A 26,779-nucleotide genomic window follows, 5' to 3' on the forward strand; every position below is an offset into this window, starting at 1 on the left:
TTGATATATTCTTTTCAACAATTCCCCTTACTGTGTTACAGTGAGAGCTTTGGCGAGCCAGCCAGGAGCATGGTTGTGTGTGTTTAAGTGCTAGACAATTTGTGTGTGGTGTTTAAAAGTGCTTAATCTGAGCTACAACTTCTAGAGAGAAAATGGATGTTGTACTAAGTGAATCCGTCAGAATTCCCAATTCTGTAGTTGTTAGTGGGCTCACAGGATCAGAGACTGATGAGGAAGTGTCCACTTTCCTCCAAAAATATGGTTCCATCAACCGTTACTTTCGTCTAGACAATCCTGAGTCAGATTACCATAAGCACATGATCATCGAGTTTACACATGAGACTGCCATGCACACATTGGAGCCACTGTTACCTCTGCGGCTTCCAAGTACAACCCAAGCAGGCATCGTGTATGAGTTAAAGGCCTTAGGAAGTGTTTACTCCCTTGATGCCAGAAACAAAGCCACTAAAATGTACATGGAACAGCTCCGTGAAATTGCCAAACTGAGTGGAAATTCATTAGAGGAGATGTTAAAGGAAGAACTTAAAAATCTGGTTTCATCGGCAGGAAGTGCTATTTCCCAGTCATCTCAAACTGGTCCAGAATCCTCAACTGTACAGAGCCCACTTCCACAGAAAGACTTAACCAGCAAGGGAGACGTTTCATTTTCTGAGGACCCTCAATCAGGTGTACCTCTAGACTCCACAGTTTTGACATCACCAAATAACGCAAGTAAATCTCTTACCTCTCCCAATTTCAGTGAAAACCTGACTGATTTCAGCCCCTCACAGACTCTTCCAGCTTCTTCTGGGGCCGCTTCTAGCCCCATAATTGATGTTAATCCAACTGCTGTTCAGCGAGTAGTTGTTGAGCATGTAGTGCGCAGCAATGAGAGCTCACCCCAGTTCGCATCATCTGGTAGACTCAGGGCTTATTCGGGCAAGAGCCCACGTCCTAGCCATGAGGCAGATTATGATACGTGGCGAGCTAGTGTTGAAATCCTTATTAGAGATCCTTCTGTGTCTGATCTGCACTGCACACATCGTATACTTGACAGTCTGCTTCCGAGATGATTAAACATCTGAGTCCACAGTCTAGACCCTCTGCCTATCTTGAGTTGCTTGACTCTGCCTACGGAACAGTCGAAGATGGTGATGAGCTGCATGCTAGGTTCATGAGCACATTTCAAAATGATGGAGAGAGAGCTTCTGTTTTCCTGCAGAGGCTGCACACTGCATTAAGTAGAGCCATGAGACGTGGTGGTGTGTCCGCTCATGATTTTAACCAACAGCTCTTAAAGCAGTTCATTCGAGGTTGTTGGGAGAATGCACTAATAATCGATCTTCAGCTAGAACAAAAAAAAGAAAACCCACCTTCCTTTGCAGAGCTGCTGCTTCTTCTTAGGACAGAAGAAGATAAACAGGCTGCAAAACTGAGCCGCATGAGGCAGCATTTTAGTCATGCTAAGTCTGCCCAAAACTCTAGAAAGCAGCACGCCACGTCACACGTGCAACTCGCTCACACCACCAATAATCTGGTGGACAAATCTGATCTTGAGACGCTAAAGCAACAAGTTGCTGACCTCAGCATTCAGCTTAACAGTCTTGTATCTGAGAATCATAAGACGAAACAACCTAAGCAGCAAAAAGCGAGGTCCGTCACACCTGACACCCACGGTGTGAAACCAAAAGTGGCCAGTCAGCATCCCTCCACATTTAAAGCTAACAGTAGACCACGTCCATGGTACTGTTTCCAGTGTGGGGAGGATGGCCATGTCGTCTCAGTTTGTGATAAAGCGCCAAACCCTTCCCTTGTAGCAGCTAAGAAAAGACAGCTGAAAGAAAAACAGGCTGCTTGGGAAGCCTCTAATGCTTCTCGAAGTGAGGCACATTTAAACTGAAGCCTACTCCCATAGAGGGACATATGGGAGTGGAGTCTTGCAATGTCAGTCCCAAAATCCTGAAACCTGCCATTAAAAACATTAAAGTGGAAGGATCAAAATTTCCACATGGCCTTGTAGGAACTAAGACCACAGCTCAAGTAACTATTGCAGGAAGAGACACAAACTGTCTTTTGGACACGGGTTCACAAGTCACAACTGTACCCCAGTCTTTTTATGAAGAACATCTTGCAGATCTGATCATTCATCCCTTAAATGAGTTGCTTGAAGTGGAGGGTGCCAATGGCCAGTCTGTCTCTTACTTAGGATATGTTGAGCTTACCATCACCTTTCCTAAAGAGTTTGTAGGCTCTGATATTGATGTTCACACTCTGGCCTTGGTTATCCCCCATCTCCGCTCTACAACCCATGAGCAGGTACTCATAGGCACAAACACCCTTGATGCCCTCTATGCTAATTACCAGAAGCTTTCACCCTTTCAGCCTTTGTTTAATGGGTATCAAGCAGTTCTCCAAATACTTGAGATGCGACAAAGAAACTTTAACTCTGGTAGCCTTGGTTGTGCAAAACTGACAGGTAAGATGCCTGCAGTCGTTCCTGCAGGACAGACTGTTGTCCTGGAGGCCTCTGTCAATGTAAATCCCGTGAACATGCAAAGAGATGTTGTCCTTGAACATCCTTCAGCCTCTTCACTACCAAATGGCTTGCTAGTTTCAGCAATTGCAGTCACTTTACCACGCAAACGTCAGTGTCTTCTCCCTGTCGTAGTGAGAAATGAAACCAACCATGACATTGTCATACCCCCCAAAACACCTTTGGCAGATGTTAATGCTATCTTGCAAGTGCTACACAAAGAGCAAACTGTCAGAGAACCAGACTGCTCTAAATTTCAAGCTAAGTCTTCCTCAGAACTGAGCTTTGATTTTGGAGATTCGCCCTTACCCACTGAATGGAAGGAGCGAGTTACAAACATGTTAAACGACATGCCAAATGTCTTCTCTCAGAACGAATTGGACTTTGGACACACTGACAAAGTCAAACACCATATCAAACTCAGTGATGCGACACCCTTTAAACAGAGAGCACGTCCCATACACCCCAATGATGTGGATGCTGTGAGACAACATCTACAGGAACTCCTTGATTCTGGTGTTATACGAGAATCTGAGTCCCCGTTTGCTTCCCCCATTGTTGTCGTTCGTAAAAAGAATGGCTCTGTTCGTCTGTGTGTAGACTACAGAAAGCTGAACCTGCAGACCATCAAAGACGCTTATGCCCTTCCAAAATTGGAAGATGCATTCAGTGCTCTTGCAGGTTCTAAGTGGTTTTCGGTCCTAGACCTCAAGTCTGGATACTACCAGGTCGAGATGGAGGAAGCGGACAAGAATAAGACCGCATTTGTTTGCCCACTTGGATTTTGGGAATTTAATAGGATGCCCCAGGGGATCACAAATGCGCCTTCGACGTTCCAGAGATTGATGGAGAAGTGTGTAGGAGATATGAATCTCAAAGAGGTTCTGGTGTTCATTGATGACCTGATTGTCTTCTCATCATCCCTGGAGGAACATGAACAGCGTTTGAAACATGTCCTGCAACGACTGATGTCATATGGCTTGAAACTGGCACCAGAAAAGTGCAAATTCTTTCAGACCTCGGTAAAATACCTTGGTCACATTGTTTCCGCAAGAGGAGTAGAGACTGACCCTGACAAAGTTGAGGCCTTAAAGACCTGGCCTATCCCCACAAATCTTAAGGAACTTCAGTCCTTTTTAGGATTTGCTGGATATTATCGAAGGTTTATTCAGGGCTACTCTATCATTGTCAGACCACTTAACGAACTAACCTCGGGCTACCCACCAATTAGGAAGCGGAACAACAAGCCAAGGACACACGCAAATTCAGAGTATCGCAACCCAAAGGAACCTTTTGGTCAGCGTTGGACACCTCAATGTCAGGAGGCCTTTGACCAAATAATAGCAAAGCTAACCTCCGCTCCAATCTTGGGATTTGCAGACCCCCAGCTTCCATATGTTTTACATACGGACGCCAGTACCATTGGCCTTGGTGCTGCCTTATATCAGGTACAAGATGGACAGTCCAGGGTCATAGCTTTTGCAAGTCGTGGTCTTTCAAAGAGTGAGAGAAAGTACCCAGCCCATAAGCTGGAGTTTTTGGCCCTTAAGTGGGCAGTCACGGAAAAATTCTCTGACTACCTATATGGTACAGACTTTGTAGTAGTGACTGACAGCAACCCTCTTACATACATTTTGACCTCTGCAAAGCTTGATGCAACAGGGTATAGGTGGCTGTCCAGTCTTTCCACCTATTCATTTAGTCTTCAGTACAGAGCGGGAAAACAAAATCTGGATGCTGATGCGCTCTCGCGCCGTCCTCACAGTCCACCAGAGGATGATTATGCATCTAAGAAGGAGAGTGAGAGAATCCGGCAGTTCACACTGTACCACCTGAGCAACCCTGAGAGTCCAGAGACTGTTCCCTTGGATGTAATTCAGGCTATTTGTGAGCGCCATATGGTCACCTCAGCCGTAGCTAATGTTGGATCCACCACTTCTGGGTTGACCTTAGTTGAATCCCTCACTCACCAGTCCACAGCTATTCCTGACTGCTTCCAACAGGAGCAAGTGGATGGGCTTCCCATTGCCCACTCAATTTCTGAGGAGGAGTTGAGGCAAAAGCAGACATTGGACCCTGCTATCAATGCAGTGATTGTACTCTTGGAGACTGGCGAAACTCCACCTCCCAGCCTTAGGTTAGAGCTACCAGAACTTCCCCTGTTACTCAGAGAGTTAAATCGGCTTGAAATACAGAACGGAGTGCTCTACCGTAAGCGGCAAGATGGTCCCAACACCTCATATCAGCTTGTGCTCCCTGAGGAGCTAAGAGCCACAGCACTTACAAGCCTTCATCATGATATGGGCCATCTTGGAGTCGAACGAACAGTAGACTTGGCAAGGGCCAGATTTTATTGGCCGAAAATGCACATGACCATAGAAAAAATGGTCAAATCTTGTGAGCGATGTATTCGTCGAAAAACGCCTCCAGAGAAAGCTGCTCCATTGATAAACATTAAGACCTGCAGACCTCTCGAACTAGTGTGCATTGACTTTTTATCAATAGAGCCAGATCGCTCAAACACGAAAGATGTATTGGTCATAACTGACCATTTCACAAAGTATGCTGTGGCAGTGCCAACTCCAAATCAACGAGCACAGACTGTAGCAAAGTGTCTCTGGGACAACTTCATTGTCCATTATGGTTTTCCCGAAAAGCTTCTTAGTGATCAGGGTCCTGACTTTGAATCAAAGACCATCAAGGAACTCTGTGAACTTACTGGCATGAAGAAAGTGCGTACAACCCCCTACCACCCTAGAGGGAATCCGGTTGAGAGATTCAACCGCACTCTTCTCCAGATGCTTGGGACACTGGATCGGTCAGATAAACTCCACTGGAGAGACTTCGTCAAGTCTCTGGTACATGCTTATAATTGTACGAAGAGTGACGTGACTGGATTTTCCCCCTATGAATTGATGTTTGGGAGGCAACCAAGACTGCCCATTGACTTAATCTTTAGGTTGCCCACTAATGCTACTAAGCAGACTCATTCCCAGTACGTCGGTAACCTAAAATCTCGTTTGGAAGAAAGCTACCGGATTGCCACCAATAATGCACAAAAGAATGCAGGTCGCAACAAAGCCAGATTTGACCGACGAGTGGTTGAATCAACATTGCAGAGTGGAGACAGAGTTCTTGTACGAAATGTGAAGCTGCGTGGAAAACATAAGCTGGCAGATAAGTGGGAAACGGATGTTTATATTGTCCTTAAGCGAGCTGGAGAAATGCCGGTCTACACAGTTAAACCTGAGGGTAAAGATGGACCTGTGCGAACTCTACATCGTGACTTGCTTCTCCCATGTGGATTTCTGTCAGCAGCTGCAGAACCCGAGACAGTCAAAACCCATCCAAACAGGAGACCCAGAACAAGGCAGTGTTCCGTTGTCGAGGGTGAAGATGAAATTCCCTCTGATATGGATGATGTATCTGATTGGACATTTCGCCCTCTCATTACATCAAAGTCCGATGTATATGTCCCAGTACATGAAACTCACAAGTTGAGTAAACCTCCTTGTGTGGTCAGACAATCAGCAGAACCAGAGGTGCCTACAGTTTCACTTCCACCTGATCCTCCTGCCACTAAATCCCTTGTAGAGGAAGGTGAAGGAATGATTCAGGATGTACCTGACCGTGACAACTCACCTGAACGTGACAACTCACCTGACCGTGACAACTCACCTGACCGTGACAACTCACCTGAACGTGACAACTCACCTGAAGCAAACATACTGCATGGGCTTGACTCAGCCAAAGGACTTCCTCAAAGTTCAGAATTGCAGCAGTCTGAGGAAGCTCCTCAAGATGATGGGATGAGCTCTGATGCAGCATGTGAAGAAGGATTAAGTGATGTGAACAGACCTGTTACTGAACAGCCTGAACCTGTGATGATCCAGAATAATGGACTTCAAGATGCTGAGCCATCTCTTCGTCGTTCTAACAGATTGCAAGCAAAGCCCAAGAGACTGCATTATGTGACACTTGGGAATCCTCTGATAACGGTGGTGAATTCTCTTTTTCAAGGCCTAAGTGAGGCATTGACTAGCTCTTTAAATGGATTTGAAGATCCAACTAGTAATTATGTTGGAAAGGTCGGAGCAGTGTAACTCAGTGCTACCCTGCAGATGCCCAGGGACGGGCATACCATCAAGAGGGGAGGGTGTAACCCACATAAAATGGGGGTACCACTTTAAGGACTGATATGAGGAGAGATGGACAGCCTGCCCAACCAATCGAAATGCACAGGTCCCAGTATGTTTTGACCAATGGGAGAGCAGTCTGCCGCTGTATGTCCCACCTACGTGCTCTGTGTTTGCTGCTATGTGTGGAGGTAGTCGCGTGCTGGCAGGAGAAAAGAGAGACTGAAGCTTTTGAGCTGGAAAAAAAGTATTAGATATAAGTTGCAACCAACTGTGTTGCACATAAGTTCACTGGTTATCAGCTACCTTTCATGTTAAAAGTAGCCACAGTGAGTAAGCAGGCAAATGCTGCATTTTTCTGGTGACTTTAAAAAGTACCACGTGGAGCTAAACTGTTAGCCTTTGTTAGCTCTGGTTGCTATCAACTGCCTGGAAGTTCATCTCAATCTGCTTCCAGAAGCAAGGTAACACTTGAAGCGCAACTTATGTTTATTTTTCCTTCATGTCGTATTACGGTTATTAAAGAGAAAACAACATGTCCTGTTACGTTATTTAGAGCCCTGCATTTTCCGACCGAGAGACACTATGCCATTGTCTTCGGCCGTGATGCGCTGAGATCGGTGAGCACATGTTGTATGTCTCAGTTAGTTCACGTCTGTTTCACATTTTATCGTTGAGAAACTGAATTAATCTCAATTGTTTGATTAATAATTGCCACATATGCGACATATATGCATATGCACTGACTTTACTTGGTTTAATGCATAGTTTGTGTAAGAGAGATGTTTTATTTTTGCAAAATTGAGTATTTTTATTGCAAATTTATGTTGAATGTGATTTAAACAAAATCCTAAGTTGTGAATTATAGCTAGAACAGCATAATTAATATTTGAATTGCTCTTCTGACCCTGTCTGTTGACAGGTCAGGTTTTTTTTGTATGCTGAATTGTTCCTGAGGTGGATTCCTCCAGTGAAATAGGATTCCTCCGGTGAAATAGATGGCGAGCCTTCCCACCTGGACTTAGAGAGACTGAGATTCGCTTCTTTTCCACTTGATGATCTGCTGCACCTTGCGGTGTGGAATTTTTTGGACTTTACCCCTTGGACATTTTTTATTTGGGACTTTAAATAATGAGCTGTTGTGTAGAGCATTCTCCACATGTGAAAAGAGTGTGAGATTTTCATTTGAATGTACATTGGATTTGTGTAATCTGTTTCTATAAGAGTTAAGGAGTCAGGTTACTAGGGTGCACCCGAGCATTGAAACCCGAACATTGAAAACCAAAAATAACACTTGGCCAAGTCATTGCTTAGTAGTTTGTGTTTTACTTTTCTTTTAATTTTTGTAAGTTTCCTTTCTACCATTGTAAAGTGTCTTTAACCTGTGCTTGTCAACCTTATGGTTTATGTCACTAAAGTTGGCTGGTTCTTTTGAGTTACATTCTTGTCTCTGTGTCTCATTTGAACACACCCCTGTGCTCCTATAGTCGAGCCTATTGGCCCATTGATATATTCTTTTCAACAATTCCCCTTACTGTGTTACACACTACATTTTATAATTAGAACAGAGGATATTAACTACATTAATCAAGGTAATCCTGTGCTCAACCAGCACCTGCTGGGATGATTGAAGATTGGAAGCAGCAGGTTTTGTACACCTTGCTGTTTAAAGGGTAATAATGGATCTGTATCACTGAAATACTGGGTGGTATAACTTAAATTCAGGTACTGCAGAGGAAAAAGAAGAACATGGAAAAGAAAAAAGTAGCAGTTTCTCTGGATCAAATATTTCAAAACTGGAAATATATAATGTAGTATAGGTTCCTATAGGGTACAGTGGAGGAAACAGAATTGAATTGCATGGCTCTAGGTGTGAATGTGAGTGTGACTGGTTGTGTGTCTCTCTGTGTTAGCCATGCAACAGACTATCGACCTGTCCAGGGTGGAACCTGCCTGAGTTTAGGAAGATGGATGGACATTTCACTCCTTCATTATTCTTAAATACAGTGCTATGGAGGGCTCCTAGTGCTGTTCACAGAGTAAAAAAAAACACCATATTAAACTAACATAATCATTTTAAAGGAACTAGTAATTTGTGCTTTGATTCAGAACAGTAAGGTAATATTAAGTTGGGCTTTCCCCTTGTTTTGCACTTTCACCACATTGGAATACTATTTATTCTTCCTAAGCTTCAGTTTTGTGTGTCATTACTAAACCCTGAAGGCTACTCAGACCACATCTCTGTTATGCTAATTCCAGCATACAGACCACTCGTCAGGCGATCAAAACCGGTTCTGAAGCAGGTGAAAACCTGGCCAGCAGGAGTCATCTCTGCTCTTCAGGACTGTTTTGAGAGCACTGACTGGAACATGTTTAGAGAGGCTGCAACTTACGGCGACTTCACTGACTTGGAGGAGTACACATCATCAGTGTCCAGCTATATCAACAAGTGCACCGATGACGTCACTGTCTCCAAGATCATCATCTCACGACCCAACCAGAAACCGTGGATTACTGCGTAAGTGCGTGCACTTCTAAGGACCCGAGACTCTGCCTTCAAAGAGGGAGATAAGGTGGCGCTTAGAAGAGCGAGGGCTGAACTTTCTCGGGCCATCAGAGAGGCGAAGCGCGCACATGCCCAGAGAATCCACAACCACTTTAAGGACAGCGGCGACACACGACGCATGTGGCAGGGCTTACAAGCCATCGCTAACTACAGGACGACACCACCTGCCTGTGACAGTGACGGCTCCCTCCCAGATGTGCTTAACAACTTCTATGCTCGGTTCGACAGGCAGAACGACGTGGCGGCAAGGAAGACCACCCCTCCTCCGAACGACCAGGTCCTGTGTCTCACTACAGCTGAGGTGAGGAAAACTCTACACAGAGTCAATCCACGTAAAGCTGCTGGACCAGACAACATCCCAGGCAGAGTGCTCAGAGAATGTGCTGATCAGCTGGCAAATGTTCTCACCGACATCTTCAACATCTCTCTGAGCAGTGCCGTTGTCCCCACGTGCTTCAAGGCCACCACCATCGTCCCCGTGCCCAAGAAGTCTTCTGTGTCCTGTCTCAATGACTACCGCCCTATTGCACTTACACCCACCATCATGAAGTGCTTCGAACGGCTCGTCATGAGACACATCAAGACCCTGCTGCCCCCCTCACTGGACCCAATGCAATTTGCATACCGCCATAACCGCTCAACGGACGACGCCATCTCCACTGCACTCCATCTTGCCCTGACACACTTGGACAAGAAGGACTCACACGTCCGAATGCTGTACATAGATTTCAGCTCAGCATTTAACACGATCATCCCCCAACAACTGATCGGAAAGCTGAGCCTGTTAGGCCTGAACACCTCCCTCTGCAACTGGATCCTGGACTTTCTGACCGGAAGGCCTCAGTCAGTACGGATCGGGAACTGCACCTCCAGCACCACCACACTGAGCACTGGGGCCCCACAAGGCTGTGTGCTCAGTCCTCTGCTGTTCACACTGCTGACTCATGACTGTGTAGCAACACACAGTTCAAATCACATCATTAAATTCGCTGATGACACGACCGTGGTGGGTCTCATTAGCAAGAACGACGAGTCAGCGTACAGAGAGGAAGTGCAGAGACTAACGGACTGGTGTAAGGACAACAACCTGTCTCTGAATGTTGACAAGACAAAAGAGATGGTTGTTGACTTTAGGAGGACACGAGGCGACCACTCACCGCTGAGCATCAACGGCTCCTCTGTGGAGATCGTTGACAGCACCAAATTCCTGGGTGTACACCTGGAGAAGGACCTCGGCTGGTCCCTCAACACCAGCTCCCTGCACAAGAAAGCCCAACAGCGTCTCTTCTTTCTGAGAAGACTGAGAAAGGCCCGGCTTCCACCACCGATCCTGACCACCTTCTATAGAGGAACTATTGAGAGTATCCTGAGCGGCTGCATCACTGTCTGGTTTGGGAGCTGTGCCATATCAGACCGCAAGACCCTACAGCGGATAGTGGGAACAGCAGAGAAGATCATCGGGGTCTCTCTACCCTCTATTGAGGACATCTACACCACACGCTGCATTCGCAAAGCCACCAGCATTGTGGCTGATCGGACACACCCTTCTCACACACTCTTTACACTCCTGCCATCTGAAAAAAGGTACCGAAGCATTCGGGCACGCACATCCAGACTGTGCAACAGCTTTTTTCCACAAGCCATCCGTCTCCTCAGCAAAAAGGGACTGACTGATAAACACGCACACACACACATACACTAACATTATCACTCAGCTTAACTCAAATACCTCAAAACATTGAGACTGGACTGACTAACCAACACAAAGCGCAAACACACTGACCTACACCACCAAACCATCGCACACACCAACCTGTAAATGCTCTTTTGCACAATATTATTACTAGATATATTATATATATATATTTTTTTTTTTTTTGCACTAACTTGTCTTGTAGCACCTTGGTTCCTGGAGGAACGTTGTTTCGCCTCACTGTGTATTTTTAAACTGTATATGGTTGAAGTGACAATAAAGTTGAACTTGAACTTGAACTTGAACTTGAGGTGCTGATTTAAAAGAAAAATGATAAACCTCTGAATGTATTGATTTATTTATTATTTTTTGTCAATTGCTTAAATATATACAATATAGTTCAATCTTTAAATATAACATGTTTTTTAATAATTAAAAAAAGCTTTATGTTAAATGAATGAACTGCATTTTGCATGCATGTGTTTCTGCCCCTCTCATAAAACCTGAACTTTTCTGTTCGTGGTGGCAACATCAAATATTGACATTGTGCATTTACCACACTGACATCCTTGGAAATCTGACATCTCCTGTATAATTAAGTTGTCCAGATTAAAGCAGGAATGGATCCTAATCAGCAGCAGGATATGTTGATAAGCATTAAAGACAGAAGCTTGAAAACATCTGATCAAAAGGTCCAGCAGCGTATCAATCCTTAAGAATGACGTCAGTAACTGGATTGGCATGCAGTCAAATCTATTTTAAAAAACTGGCTTTACAGGTGATTTTATAAAGTTGCATTGGCTTGGTGAACGTGCAGAGAGTAAGGGAACAAAAAGAAAAGTGACTCCCCCCCTCCCCCCCATTCTGACAGAAAAAATGTCTGTGCAATACAAGACAGCTTTGGAATAGAACCTGACATTTATAGCTAACCTAAAATTATTTTTTCAATCTCTTTTTTGAATGTAAATCTTCCTTTTTTATGTTTTGTTGTTGTGTCGTGACACCTGTCCCCCTCTTTTGCTATATCCTCTTATTTACTGCTCACTTTGGCCTTTTTGCTGACTGACCACTCATTTTATTCATTATTTATTTTCCAGTACGACAGTAACATTCTGGCACCCACTGTTGCACCGCAGGAAAAAAAATTGTCCTTCTTGCACACCACTTCATTCAAAACGCCCATTAGTCATTTCTTGCCATCAGGCGATAAGGTGGATATAATTCAGGAAGGAAGCAACTTGTTTTTGATTTAACTGAGGCTACCCTTTAACGGAGCTGCACCGACAATACAATACACTCTCACACTTTACATCCTCTATTTCTCACAACGTCAAGGTCATGAAACGGAAAGGCTCTTCAATAATGTGCAGCAGAGCACAATGTTTTGCAGTTGTCAAAGCAATGTGAATGCGCTACAATGTACAACTCATCACTTATTTATGAATAGAAGTTGGAACACTGGAAAGATTTTAAATTCCACTATCCCTTTCATCAACTGTCTACGGCAGCATACTTCTTGATGATATAATGCAAGCAAGGACAGAATTCATTAACCAGCCGCGGTGGGTGTAGCGTTTTCAAGTGTGTGTTTATTAGTGTGCTGCTCTGTCTCTGTAATTACCCCCCTTGCACATCTCAATACCTGATCCCTCAGTGTTAAAGATAATATAATTAATCATTACGCAATTGTTAGCGCATCACTTTAAATGTGTCTATTAGGGTTACTGGGGTATAATTACATGCTAAAATATGAATTTCCATCAAGCAGAAGATTGTTTCCTTATGCTTAAAAGCATGCGGACAAGTTTAATTTCCTCTCAAAGGTTGCATGTTCATTAATCTGTGGTAGACCACTAAAGAATAATATACCTGTGCATTGCATGAGACAGATAACCGTGATGCTTTTGTGATGTTGTAATTCTATCCTCATGCAAACACAAGTTGAAGTCCAAACAGCTCATCCATTGAAGCCGAGAACAGAGAAAAGGGTTTTATATCACAGACATGTAGGATTAAACTTTCAGGGTTCTATGTTTGCTTCAGTTCATGATGTTGCAACATTTCATCATCACTATGTAGCATTTCCCCCTTCTATTTATGACAGCATTAATATTTACAGTCACAGTGATTATCGCTAGTTGTACATCCCCCTCTCTGCCTCTGTATCCTCTGTAATCCCTTTCCTTTTGTCTCTTGTTTTGTTTCCCTGCACTGCTTTTTCTCTCTCTCTATGTGAGTCATAGCCATGGGACTCCCTTCAACTTTCCCTATTACTGTTAGTGGGGGAACTGTGCCCTGAGGTCTTCCTGCCAAAAACCTTTTTAAATGTTTTTTTTTTTCAAATAATATTTAAAACTTTTCACTTTTTAAATTATATTCTCTACCAGTTTTTAGAATGGTATCTTTTACACAGCAATTGTGCAGCATTCTTAACTAACTTATAAAAATTAAAATTAAAAATTCTAATATACTAATCTACTACACTACTGACAGGACATTTTTAGGCAGCTCCCAATGATAATAATGATGCTGCCATTCATATAGTGGATTGCATTTATATATATATATATTAATAAAACAAGCATGGTTAATAAATTGCTCTTAGCATCACGGGTTTTATGCCATAAATAATTTTTAAGAACATAAATAATAGCATATGCTGCTAGCAAACATGTTCAATCCATTACATCTCTGCAAACATTAATTCAACTGAATACGTATTGCAATGTTTCTTTCAAAAGCAATCAAATTACTTGGATGGCTCATTGTAGTTTCTAAGAATAATTCAGGAAAATAATTGCAGATTCAATTTAATGGGTTGGTTTGTCAGTGGACCCTTTAGTTAGCAAGCCTGAGGCAAAGGCCCCATCATGTGTCCCAGAATTTCCCAAAGCAAGTTAAAGAACTATTTGCAGCAAAGCAGATGAGAAACATGCACGGAATGATTTCTGCTTCTTAACCACACAGAGGCAGTGCACCAAAACATCAAGCAAATAAAGTAAACATTTTACAGTACACACAGTGGAAAAACTAGACTGCCACACACCTGGACCAAAAGCAAAGTGGCAAGAAAGCTGCCTTTACAAGCACTTCGCAACAGTGGGAAGGAAAAACTGCCTTTTAACAGAAAGAACTCAGGCTCAGAGAGGTGAAGCCTTCTGTTGTGACTCCTTAGGGACAAAGACAAATAATACTAAAATGCATTATCATTGCAACAGTTACTACAGTCATTTTTAAGTGTGCTAAGATGAACTTTAAAAATACTTAAAAAAAAAAAGAGTCAAACCTTCCAAGTGCTCTTGGCAGAAAACACTGACAGAAAACTTCTCCCATGTATCTTGATTCTCATTAACTCATCAACGGCAGTATATCTAACTCAGCATTTCAGTCACTCTCTGCTTCTTCCTGGCTAAGTGATAGAAACTGCAGGTCTTTCTGCTTGTCTTGATTCATTTTCTTCTGTTCTTTTTTTTTTCTTTTTACATTTGAACAATTCTGTTAGATTACTCCACCACCTCACCTGCCAGTCCAGCCAAGCTTCTCCACATAGTGACAGCTTCTGTCCTCTTCCCAAGTCTCAGTTCTTCTGCTCCTCTTCCTTCCTTGTCATGGTGACTCCTGCCACCACCATCAGCCCTGTGAGCTCTGCCAGTCCCGTTTCATCTTCAACTCAGCCACCTTAAATATACTGGGTCCAGAAATTGTCACTGACTTCAACACACATGACATAAATGGAGTTCAAGTTTGTCAAAAAGATAAATGGCACACAAGCTTTTGGGTGTCAGCATTCATTATATTTTGGCGACAAAGTGCCTTCAGTATTTCAGCATTTATTTAAAACTGTAAATTGTAAAATGTATACCTCTTCAGTCAAAGTGCCCAAATGGGACACCAGAAATGTCACATTTAGAAGCAGTAATGGTGATAAATGCACTGGCTAGTTAAACAGATGGCATGTGAATGGTATATGATTCCTTCACATCCTTTATCTGAATCCTTTACGTGGCAACTTTGAACCAACTCACAACAACAGAGTGAGCCCTGGAAACAACAAGATTTTCAAAATGAGAGCATTGCTGCAAAGTTCAAGAGTTTCAACTTGAATGTGTATGATACCGTAGTGATGAGCAGTATTTGGAAGGACATTTTGCACATAAATAATTAATTGGTAATTTCATTGACTTTTGATGGTGTGCCAGGTCGAATATTGAGGGATTGTGCAGGACAGCTGGCTGGGATCTTCACCAGGATTTTCAACAAATCCCTCGCACAGGCGACTGTCCCACTCTGCCTGAAGTCCTCCACCATAGTCCCCTTGCCTAAGAAGCCCCACATCACCGGCCTGAATGACTACAGACCGGTGGCACTCACCCCAGTGGTAATGAAATGCTTTGAGAAGCTGGTCCGCAGACACATCACAGCAGCCCTGCCCCGCAGCCTGGATCCACACCAGTTTGCCTACAGAGCAAACCGATCCACGGAAGACGCTGTAGCCACAGCACTCCATGCTGCATTAACTCACCTGGAAGAGCATGGTAGCTATGTGCGGATGCTCTTCGTGGATTACTGCTCAGCTTTTAACACCATCCTTCCACACAAACTGGTGGCCAAGCTACAAGACCTGGGGCTTCCATACAGCACCTGCATGTGGATCAATAGCTTCCTCTCGGGCCGTAGACAGAGAGTCAGAGTTGGCCATCACACATCCTCAGCCCTGAGCCTCAGCACTGGCTCACCCCAGGGCTGTGTGCTCAGTCCACTGCTCTACTCTCTCTACACACACGACTGCACTCCTCGCCACCACAGCAACATCTTTGTGAAATTTGCAGATGACACCACGGTGGTGGGGCTCATTTCCAAGGGAGACGAGTCTACGTACAGAGACGAGGTGGAGCAGCTGACGTCATGGTGTAAGGCCAATAACCTCCTCCTCAACACTTCAAAAACCAAAGAACTCATAATAGACTTCAGAAGGAAAAAGGCAGAGATCCAACCACTATTCATAAATGGGGACTGTGTAGAAAGGGTGGCAAGCTTCCGCTTCCTGGGAGTCAATATAGAGGAGAACCTTTCCTGGAGTGTGAACACCTCCGAGCTGCTGAAAAAGGCCCAACAGAGACTGTACTTCCTGAGAATTCTCAGGAGGAATAACATCACACAGAGACTGCTGGTGTCCTTCTACAGAGCCACCATTGAGAGTGTTCTAACTTACTGCATATGCATCTGGTACACTAGCTGCACAGGGGCTCAGAGGAAAGCACTCCAAGGGATCATTAACACCGCCCAAAAGATCACTGGCTGCCCTCTCCCCACACTGGAAGTTCTACACAACGCCCACTGTTTTAAAAAGGCCCAAAACATCATAAAAGACACCTCACATCCTGGCCACTCCCTGTTCGAACTGTTGCCCTCAGGCAGACGGTACAGGGCAATCAGAGCAAGGACTAATAGACTCAAACACATCTGTTATCCAACTGCAATAACACATCTGAATACTACAAAAAAATGTCCATCACGCCACTCTTGTGTTAATCTATGCACGGTCTGAAGCATGTGTGTGGGAATGTATGTGAATGTTTTACTGTTATATCTTATTAGTATTTTAAGTATTCTATCTATTTTATTTATTGAATTTTATTGTTTTATTTATATTTTGATATTGCTAGGGATGATGCAATGATCGGGGACCATTCTTAATTTCGTTGTTCTCATGACAATGACAATAAAGTTTCTGATTCTGATTCTGAACATCTCTCAAGGACTTTGATACTTAAAACCTGCAAGTGATCTTTATCCTTGTGTATAAGCTGTTGGTGCACTGAGCTTTTGCTTAATGCGCCCAAAGTAAGGGTGTCATTGATTCGTGCCAAAATTGCAACTCCTGTTCTGTTTGTTGCAGCTGTTTCTCTTCTCACCTTCACCCATCCTGCACGATAAGCAGCCTGAATCCTGATATGTGTCAGGCTGAAGTTTCAGTGCTGTGACTCAGCTTTTGTTGAAAGTTTTTAGGCCCTGTTAATTGAAAGAGAATAAGTGAACCCATATAACCACGTAAAAAAAATACATCAGTCTTTTAATTCAATGTGAAGCTTATAAGCTCTTGGATTTGTAGATATTGCTTAAGGCTTTATGATTTCATTGTTCAAAAGCAACAAATGAAAATGTCTTTTACCTTGTGGCAGTTAAAGAACTCACAAAATCTGGTGTTCCAAACGAATATTTTTTTAATTGACTCAATTGGCTTTAATGCTTTTTTTGTTCATTATTCACACGGCAGTTATCTATGTTTTATATTAACAATAAAAATAAAAGGCTACATGTAATATAAAAGATGTCACACCAATAGATAATTATAACCAGTCTCCAGTTCCCCTCAGGTCAAAGGAAATTTTTTGGATCTCTCAGCTCACTGACTGCTCTCCTCACCCTTGGTTCCTGCAGCAACAGTCATCTGTGCACTACCTGCTTCGTGCCAAAAGGCAGACAGGCATACTTGGTAACAAGCTGCTGAATATATGATGACTTAGGAGCATGTGTGGTTCCAAGACTATTTTTATTTCTAGAGGAACTTGAACAAACCATGAGCTGCATGCTTTTTTGATAAAAAAAGACACCGGCTTTTGTCACATCATTCACAAAATATAGGCTATGTCTATCACTTTGTTGTAATCATTTGTGTGTGGGTAGCCAATTTTACACCCATAAAGTGGCAATCTTCATCAGTGTTTACATAAATGGTATTAAAATGGGGATTTGAAATCGCTTTATTAACAAAACAAAAAAAACTTTCAGGGCCGTTGCAGTGCAGTAAACCAAAACTGACCTTGAAATTCTTTGTGACGTGCCAGCCAGAATTTGCATGATTACGAAGTTTTATAATGCCATGACCCCTTTGCAAATTCCATGGTGCGACTGTATTACAGTGACTCTGCTGTACAGTTCCACTGACTTTGTGAGCTTGCATCAATCCTGCTTTGGGCTGTAATGATCTGTGTGACCAAGTGATGAGTGTAGAGGGACAGCGTTGTGCTTATGCAACTCTGTTTGCGCAAGTGTCATCTTGAACTTATCTTTCACAGGGAGGAAGACAAATAATATTAATTAGCATTGAAACAAAGAACCATTTTCCCCCAGTACCTTATGCTTTTACAAGCTTGCTAAAAATAGTCCCTGCTGTATGATCAAGGAGATTTTAATTGCAACATCATATGCTTTAATTACAGGAGTTTTTCATTTGCAAATGTTTATTCCCGATGAACTTTTGAACTGAATAACCAAGCTGCATATTATCATTGTTTTGCTTCTCTTATTCAACTGTTTCCTTGTAAAGGCCCTTCTAGTCATGATGGATCTTTTCTTGGGCTACTTGCAATCTTTTTCTTTGGAAAGGAACAACTAACTGCTACCACCATACATGAGAAACTGACCTAATAGAAATCGTAGCATCCCAGAGCTTTGTCATGTCAAAGGCTGAAACAGAATAGTATCACCTCTTGTTTAGTGATTATTTTTCTCTGTCCATGTGAAACTAAAGCAGAGATGGGAAATATACATTTTACCAGAGGGCCATACTGACATAGCTAAAGTAAAATTAGAGCCACACATTGTGTAACAGAGCATAACATGGAATATAGCTACAATGACGATATAAAACAATGTTGAACAACATAAAAACCATCCATCTATATCAGCAATTAAATTAGGCTACATCTTGTCAGTTCTCTGACTGCTACACAGGTGGATGAGAAAAACAGTGGAGTGGATTTGAGTATAGCCTCATTCATTAGCCTCAGGATTTCTTATCATAATCAGGCTTCTTATAGATTTTTTGGAGGGTTGTTTTGCTTCAGTTTTAGAATATTCCTGGGGACGATTTAAGATGGTCCGTGGGCCAGTGCTGGCTCGTGCAATTGCATGGATTAAAGCTTGTATAGCCCATGAAAAACATTCTCTTTATTTTCTTAGGGATAAAAACGAAATAAATAAATAAAAATAAAGAGAAAATAAAGAAAATTACACCACACATCAAACAAAATTCACCGTGTTCTTCAGGCGAAAACATTTATCTCCTAATAAATGTGGAGCCAAGCAGCAAACCCTCACCTCGTTCACTTTTTTTTAAGGTCTATCAATAGCAGCTGAGACGAGGGGGGAATGCAAACACTCCCTATCAGCCATGTTCCTGAAGCAGTTGGTTAAGCGCAGTCTATGTGTTTGGAATCTTAAAGGCAAGGAGCCACACGTGCTATTGAACACTGAAGAGGTCAGAAAGGAAGTGACAGTGAGAGAGAGTGATACAGAAACACTTAAGACACAGGCAGTATTTAGTCCTTTCAAAACTGTGATGGGGATCATTTGACATAACGCCGCAGGGGAAATCATTTGCATATATCTGGTTAATCCACACCTATTCCCCTCACTTGACAATGTCAAGGAGCCAATTCAAGACTCGAGTCTATGAAATAGATTTCTCCCTTGGCTAGTAACTGTAAGGTAATTCATCAATTTTTAAAGAATATGTGACACTAGGATTTGTCTGTTTATACTGAAAGGTAAATTAAGGAATTATAGCAGACAGAGAGTACTATGCCTATGTTGAGATAAGTTAAGAAATGTTGATGGAGCTTAGGCTACTTTCAGACTGCAATGGATTAGGTTGAGAAAAGGAAAAGAATTGAAATGCAAATAAGACGGGATTACTGAGAGAGCATTCACTCTACCAGAGCCTCCTCGATTAACTGCTGAAATACTGGTTGCATTTGAAAAGTGTCTAAGCCTAATGATTATTCTCTCTTTACTTACTTTTGTTTATAGCAGGGTAATGACTCAATAAATATCTTGTTATTGGTGAGATATGAAGAAAGAAATAGGAGAATTTTTATCACTTTGCTTTGACTGTTACTCAGAATTCATTGTGCATAATCATCCAATCTAAGATGATAATAATTGTACTTTTTCCACACAATCTATTAAACTGTGTCTCTGTGGCAGAGAGCGCCTATTTCTGAAACACGTTTGCACTGGTTAGGGTTAACCTGAAAACATTATTTTCGTTATCTCCTTAGATGGATAAAGGATTTATTTGACTATCCAATGAGTTACGTTTGAATCCAGAGAAAATGGTGCTAAATGAGAAACTGAATCATATCAACTTCAAAAGCATGCTTCCTGCAACCCCAGAACTGTGAAATTTGTAGCTGCGGGCATGGCACTGACTTGAAAGTCCCAAAATGTGAATTCTCTTTATAGTTTTTTCAGATCTGTGAAGAAAAGGGAAGGTATTTATTGACTCCTCTCTACCTTATGACAGAACAGCAACTCCCTTTGAATGTGCTTCTTTTATCTTTGATGGGTGTGTAGATTGGGTATATTGTTATAAGCACTATGTGCTGTTGATCGAATGTAAATACATTTTCCTTGTGTGTTATTTTAACTTTAAAATTGTGTTTCCAGTGATCTTATGACATGCACACATTGTATTTTAATTATTTATTTAATGTGAGTGTCTTGCAAATATTCAAATGCTCAAAAATATCAAGCTGCCATGGAAATATTGCACGATTGCTACTCTGTCAGAATGTGATGTTTCCTAAGGGAAGAATGCTCTCTGCTGGCAAGTTTCAGGCATAGCACAATGCTCTCCCTCCATTCATTCACTTCTAATTCCCCCTGCAGGAGGCAGTGGCATAAGAGTGGCCTGCTGCGTCCTCCAGCTCCTCCTGGGACATCATCAAGTGCTCCCACACATGCAGACAGATGTAGAGTTGATTGAATTTGTCTTTTATAGTGCTCATTTCCGCCCCTGTCACCCCATATCACTCTTCTCTCCCCAGCAAGTGACTTAAAGGATGTGACAGAATGAGAGAGAAAGGAATTAGGGCACTTGCTTGTGGCCTGAGCTTCACTTCAGGTTTATTCTGTTTTCCCCCTTAATTCCTGAAGCGGAAAAATTCAGATAATCACACACTTCAATTTTAAATCTGCTCAGTGCATCTGGGAATTATTACTGTTAAAATATTTCAACCAGCTGTGGGGTTTTTTTGCCTTTCTTTTTGGCACTGTCCAACAAAGAGTCCTTGAAGCGGCTTTTTGTTTAGGGCAGCTGGCAAGATTAAAGCACCAACAACATTTTCAGGGAGCCACAAAGAAAAAGAAAGATAGAACGGGAAGGAACAAACACTTTAAGAATGGTCAGCACACCTGCAGTCTCACCACACAAGGGCTCATTTCAGCTTTTTTTTATCATGTTCCTAGACACTGATATGTAAGCAAAAATTCCGGCATTGCACTGATTTCCATGCATGTCAATAGATTGCAGGAATCAACTTGCAAATTCGTACAACATATATCCAATATGAAAATACTCACAATTTAATCATGTTTTATTAATAATTTTTAACCGTGAAAAGTGATGCATACACTGTTTTTCCATGAGTGGGATTTAGGAAATTGCATTGAAATGCCATACTGTCAGTAGCAAACACACTCTTGAGTTACAAGCAAAGAAAACAGGAATGTAAAAACTCTGCAATAAAAAAATCTGTTCCGCAAGCAACTCTGTACTACTGCTACACCACTTTGTGTTTACAGCTACAAGGCAAGAAAAGGTGTCACAGAAAATAGTTCTAACAATTTCTTTCATCCTTAAAAAAAAACATAATAACAAACATGACCTGCGGAGCAAAGCCATTTTAGGATAGCTCGGAGGAGTCAAAAGTAGCTGAATTTGAGAACATGAGTTCTATTAGGAATAATTTCCCAGGTTTAGTGGCTATGTGACTAGTTTATGACTTGTAGACTCAAACTTATTTATTAGGTAACACTGGCTGAAAATTCTAAGCAGTGCCAGATTTACATTAATTCTTCATATTAATGGGCAAATGCTTAAGAATGGTGTATCCTACTACTCTAAAATGTCGTTTTTAAGCCAATCAGGAAGGTGGTTGCACAAATCGTGGCTTAAAAGCAAGTGAATATAGTTGATTTCATAGTTATTTAAGCAATTGCTGAGCAGCTAAAGGCTATACATTTTGACTTACTCATCTTTTACATAACTGTACTTAATGTTCTATCCATACAGGTTAATTTCATTCAAGGTTTTCACTCACTTTCAAAAAGTAAAGTGTATTTTATTGACAGTTTAGGTCCATCATCATTTAATGATGCCAGTTTGTCTTGTTAATCTTTTGAACTTTGTTTAAATTTTACTTTAAAGTTGTTTTTTTTTAAAGTTGAACTACAACATTATAGAAAATGATATCCAACATGAGGCGTTCTTTAAAAAAAACTCACCAAAGATGCAAAAGATAATTACATCGCCCACATGATGAATGAATCATAGCTGAATTTCCTACTGTCATGTTTTTGTTTCCACTTAATTTACACTGTAAATGTTTCTAGCATTTGTTTTTGTATGTATTTCTCCTGTTGTGTATTTATTCTTGTTGGCTTTAAATGGGACCTAAAATTCTGTTTGACCTCATGTGAACAGATGTGTTGAAATGACAATAAAAACCCTTGAATCCTTGAACACTTTTTAATTCACTGTCACAATGGTCTTGAATAAACAAGCTGCTTGCATGAGCAGAACAGCTTTGCTAAGGAAATGAAAGAAGACCCAGATCCATGTTTGAATTTGAAAAAACATGTTAGACATAAAATGCTGTTATTTTTGGTTTTCATTTGCTAAAAGGTTGTGGCATCCCATTTTAATCCTGTCTTTATTAAGTTATATAACAAGTTTTGGCTTTCCAGGTGTCGTAATACAGATTCCTAAACAAGCATTGCCTTTAATTCTGTATTCACAGTGACATATTTAATGTGCAAACTGGGCAGGTTCATACTTGAGACAGAAGAACTGACCTCTAAAAAGACTATCATCATTGATTTGAATCAGGAAAAGCTTAACATTTAAGTAAACACACAAGAACATACAAATGTTAAATGTATTTTATACTACAGCCAGGCATTGAAAAGCTGATGCTTTAGTTTTCATGTCAAGTTTTTACAGTCTTGAAATGTAAATGTAAAAATATATTTTTACAAAAATCTCAACAAAAAAACATCTTTTATTCTGCAATGTGCAGATATTTTGCACACTGTAAAGATTTTCCAGAAGCCTGATGGTTATATAGTTTGCAACGGACTCCACATTTTCTCCACTTCACTGTGTCTCTTACAGGTCTGAGAATCATTATAGATTGTCGTAGAGTTTGCAGTGCAGATATGCCAGCTTCTCGGCTCTGCTTTTCCTCAGCAATGGAAACCACTCTTGATAACTAAGCTCTACAACCCTATAGCCTGCTATCTTTAACTGCCTTCTCTTCATGGCATGAAGTCCCAGGAGCTGCTGTGACTGGGAGCAGAAGTGGTTCCTGTTCGAGACCTGTACGGCAATTTTGACTATCTCATTGGAGTCCTTGCGAGAAGACCCAAGGTGACTGGGTTTGGTCAGAGTTTCTATAATATCAGTGGTCAAGTCTAGCACTGTGTCAAAGAGTCTCCCACTTTCATCGGGCCGTAATCTTTGAAGAGATGTAGTCTTCACTTTAGGTGATTGAGCCAAAGGCGCTTTTGTGTTGTTGTTTTTATTTATCAACTGTGCTAAAAGTTCATCAGTTATTGTAACTCCTACATTTAATTTCCCCCAACCCTGATTAGAAGGAAATGTGGATGGGCTTTGTTCTAGAGATGCTTGGTTCACAGGTACAGGCTGCCCAGTGGAGTTGAGGTGCACTTCCAGGTCAATGGAGCGAGTATGGGGAAGGATCATTCTTTTACATACAAACTCCTCTCCACCAAGCAGATCTTTCAGAGCAGATTCTGCCTCCTGAACCTCAGGTTTCTGGCACACATCTGACTGAGCAAACGTCCACAGCATTTCTGTAACCTCATCTCGAAGTTCATTGCTCAGTCGAGGGCCAGTCCACTGAGGCAACTCCAAAGCTACAACTCCATCTAAAGTGAACAAATCCTTCTTCAGCTCAAGCTGTGTGCATTTCAGTGCTAAGTTGATAAAATCAGGGCTCAAGGCTAATGCAATTAGGTCCTCTGGGAACTGTGAGACAAAGGCCAAGCCTAAAAGACCAGTGAGCAGATGCTCTGGGTATCGTTGAAATTCAGCTTTCCTTTGCCTCAGGGATTCTGTAAGACTTGGATAGAAGCTTGGACTCCGTGATGGGAGAAACCCTAATGTGCCATAAGCCCACAAGAGTTTGCATGAGTCTTTACTTCTGCAGTGTGGCACTAGCAAGGGTACTCTGTCAGCGACAGCAGTAAGGATACTGTCATTACTGTAATGAAGAGCAGAACAGGTCAGTGCCACGTGCATTAGCCCCTTGACACCCATTCTGTGGGCACGCTTAGGAACTTCCTCTGCCATGGCCTCCAGCCATGCCCTGTGATATAAATAACTGAAACGCAAGTACTTCAACACATTCACCATGGCAAAGTCGCTCATCTCCTTCACAAAAGAGAGTGCCTTATCGACAATGCGAGTCACTGCACTCTCAGATATTGAAGTTTGGGATTTAAAGAGTCCTAAGCATATAACACCAACCTCCTCAGGTCGCAATTGTAGCAAATGATGCATGAGAAGCTGCTCCAGAGGACGGATCAAGTCTTTTGGACACTGCCTACCCTCTCCCAATATATACAACAGTTGGACCAGCTCGGGCACGCCCAATTGTCCCAGATGCAGACGAACAGAGTCATAGAGGTGCAGTAGGAACTGAGGTGCCTGCTTCCCTATACAGCGCCACAAATCAGCAGCTAAAATCAACTGATGCAAAGTCATCTGACTGGACCGGCGACTCAGCTCAGTCTCGTACAGTTCGAGTACAGTGTGGGCAGAGGGCATGCCCAGCCACACAAACGACTGCAGCACCTCCAGCAGCTGAAGTTGAGTAAAGTAGCGAAGGTGTTCCACGGAATATCGGAGGAGCATGATGAAGCGCTGGTCACTCCTCACTAACGGCATCTTGTCTGGGTGCAATCGACTGAGCTCCATAAGAAACTGAGACACATCAGATGCTTTCATGCTGCCCTTTAAAACAGCCACTTTTTGGAGCAGCTGCATTGCCTCCTCCCATTTGAATGGGTGAGGTCTTTGGTTAAGGTCTAGGCTCATTGAGGCATACTCTGGTCTGCATTTGTGGAAGGCACGCGTCTCTACTTTAACATCTGGTAGTACAGGCTTTCTCTGGTAAGAGGACGCTGAGGGGATCTCCGGTTCAGAGCTTTTATTGAAAGCCAAGTCCAGAAGAGTGTTCTTTGAGCTGGAGAGGTGTCGTGAGCAACTCACACTGTAGCGATTGCTCCGTTGCCAGAAAGAAGGTGCGAGAGTGGGTAGACACTGCTCATCTTCATCGTTGTCTGTTTGGCTATGGGAGGCTGCAGAGTTCAATGCAGAGTGATGATATGAAGAAGGGCTGTAACGGAGCCTGTAACCTTCTAAACATACTTCATTGTGCTGCGACAAGATTCTCTTTTCCTCCAGATCATCAGCTTCATCCTCTGGTTTGATATACGCATGCTGAGCCCTGGCAAAGCCTTTTCTCAGGCCTGGGAGGTGGCGTAGCCTGGGCATCCAGCGACACACCACACAGGTAGCCATGGGTGTACCACACTAGAAAACATAGCAAAATACAGCAAAACAAAAGTCATGTGCCAAGTCAAGTAATGTGCCAAGCAAAAACATATCTTACAAATGAATAAATTATACATTGTTTGTATTAAAACCACAATTAAAAAGATACAGATTCATACAGATGAGCTTCCTTGTTAGTTTTTAAAGGTTGAAACTTTAGACACAAACATAAAGCTGCTTGTCAATAGTGACATACACTATTTTTTTGTTATGGTGGCTATAATAATGCACTTTGTAGCTCTTTCCGAGACTGACTACAATACATGATATTTCTCTCTTAAAATTACAGTTTAAACTAAACGATAAACCTAAATTATTTAGAGATTTACATGTTAAAGTAGTCTGTCCATCTGTAAACCAACAGAGGTCGGACACGTTTTAGAATGAGACAGCAGGAAACACGATGCTAATTTAAACTACACTAAACTAAAAGTGCACAAATCTGTATGTATTTTAACCAGATCGTTGAACTGACCTTTTACGATCCAAAAGCAACACGTGCAACGGTGAGAAACCTCAAGAAATCATGGCAGGAACACACAGCATTAGTCTGTTAGAACGACTCTTCTGACAGACCTACGGCAACCCCACCGGAACTCGTGAATTTGATTTTCAAAATAAAATAAACTTTACATTATCAGCTACATTGTTATACGCATACATATTCTAAAACAAATTAATACATCAATTTGAAATATAGAGCACTGTATTAGCACGCCGCATTTTAATTTAATCCTTAGATTTAATAATAATTGCCTGTAAAAGTACCGTGTCTGACTGTATGATATTATTATGGCAGGTTGATCTAACTTCCGTGGAGAGCAGCGTGTGACCTATGGCAGCTGGGTAGGTTCAAAACTACTCATTCAACGAGCCGCAATGAGAACACATCAGCAATAACACAAGTTGTGTTAACTGAAACTAATTAATAATAATTATTACATTTGATTAAAACAAAAAAACACCCTACCTGACCTAAGATGTTCGCATACCATAAAAACCATTCATGTTTAAATCTTATTTTACATCAGTACCCAGTAGTACATAAATAAATGTGATTCTGGAACTAAGAAACAATATAGATATACAACAATTTTTGTGATAATTACTTTTATATTTTATGTTGATTCAATGGTTACAGTACTGTGCAAAGGTCTTGAGCTACCTTGTTTTTTAATTCGTTGCTAGGAAATGGGAAAGAGCT

At 41.9% G+C, this 26,779-nt stretch overlaps 2 protein-coding genes and 1 long non-coding RNA gene across 4 annotated transcripts; 2 read left to right on the top strand and 1 right to left on the bottom strand.

The window, feature by feature from the left end:
- Positions 1-1,069: 1,069 nt before the first annotated feature.
- LOC146651079 (paraneoplastic antigen Ma3 homolog) lies at positions 1,070-1,900 on the top strand. Its single transcript, XM_085384504.1, has one exon. The coding sequence runs from the start codon at positions 1,070-1,072 to the stop codon at positions 1,898-1,900; it is 831 nt and encodes a 276-aa protein (XP_085240630.1).
- A 4,795-nt stretch (positions 1,901-6,695) lies between these two features.
- LOC146651080 (uncharacterized) lies at positions 6,696-8,108 on the top strand. 2 transcript variants are annotated; one of them, XR_014908023.1, is made up of 3 exons: positions 6,709-7,133; positions 7,226-7,289; positions 7,592-8,108. It is a non-coding gene; the product is annotated as an uncharacterized LOC146651080 (long non-coding RNA). The 2 variants fall into 2 exon arrangements; XR_014908022.1 differs by having other exon boundaries at positions 6,696-7,289.
- A 13,228-nt stretch (positions 8,109-21,336) lies between these two features.
- Positions 21,337-26,166, bottom strand: fastkd5 (FAST kinase domains 5). Its single transcript, XM_085385412.1, has 2 exons — positions 26,051-26,166; positions 21,337-25,554 (listed from the first exon to the last, which is right to left on the bottom strand). Exon 2 carries the CDS (start codon positions 25,540-25,542, stop codon positions 23,122-23,124), a length of 2,421 nt encoding a protein of 806 aa, XP_085241538.1. The 5' UTR covers positions 25,543-25,554; positions 26,051-26,166; the 3' UTR covers positions 21,337-23,121.
- Between the last annotated feature and the right edge of the window lie 613 nt (positions 26,167-26,779).

Source organism: Rhamphochromis longiceps, linkage group LG16 (assembly GCF_057381845.1).
Source record: "Rhamphochromis longiceps isolate RC_006_pf linkage group LG16, R_longiceps_female_GT1.1, whole genome shotgun sequence".
NCBI lineage: Eukaryota > Metazoa > Chordata > Actinopteri > Cichliformes > Cichlidae > Rhamphochromis > Rhamphochromis longiceps.

What these genes read in the sequence shown, in the direction of transcription:
- fastkd5 (XM_085385412.1), bottom strand. Translation starts at nt 25,542, where the DNA reads ATGGCTACCTGTGTGGTGTGTCGCTGGATGCCCAGGCTACGCCACCTC.
- LOC146651079 (XM_085384504.1), top strand. Translation starts at nt 1,070, where the DNA reads ATGATTAAACATCTGAGTCCACAGTCTAGACCCTCTGCCTATCTTGAG.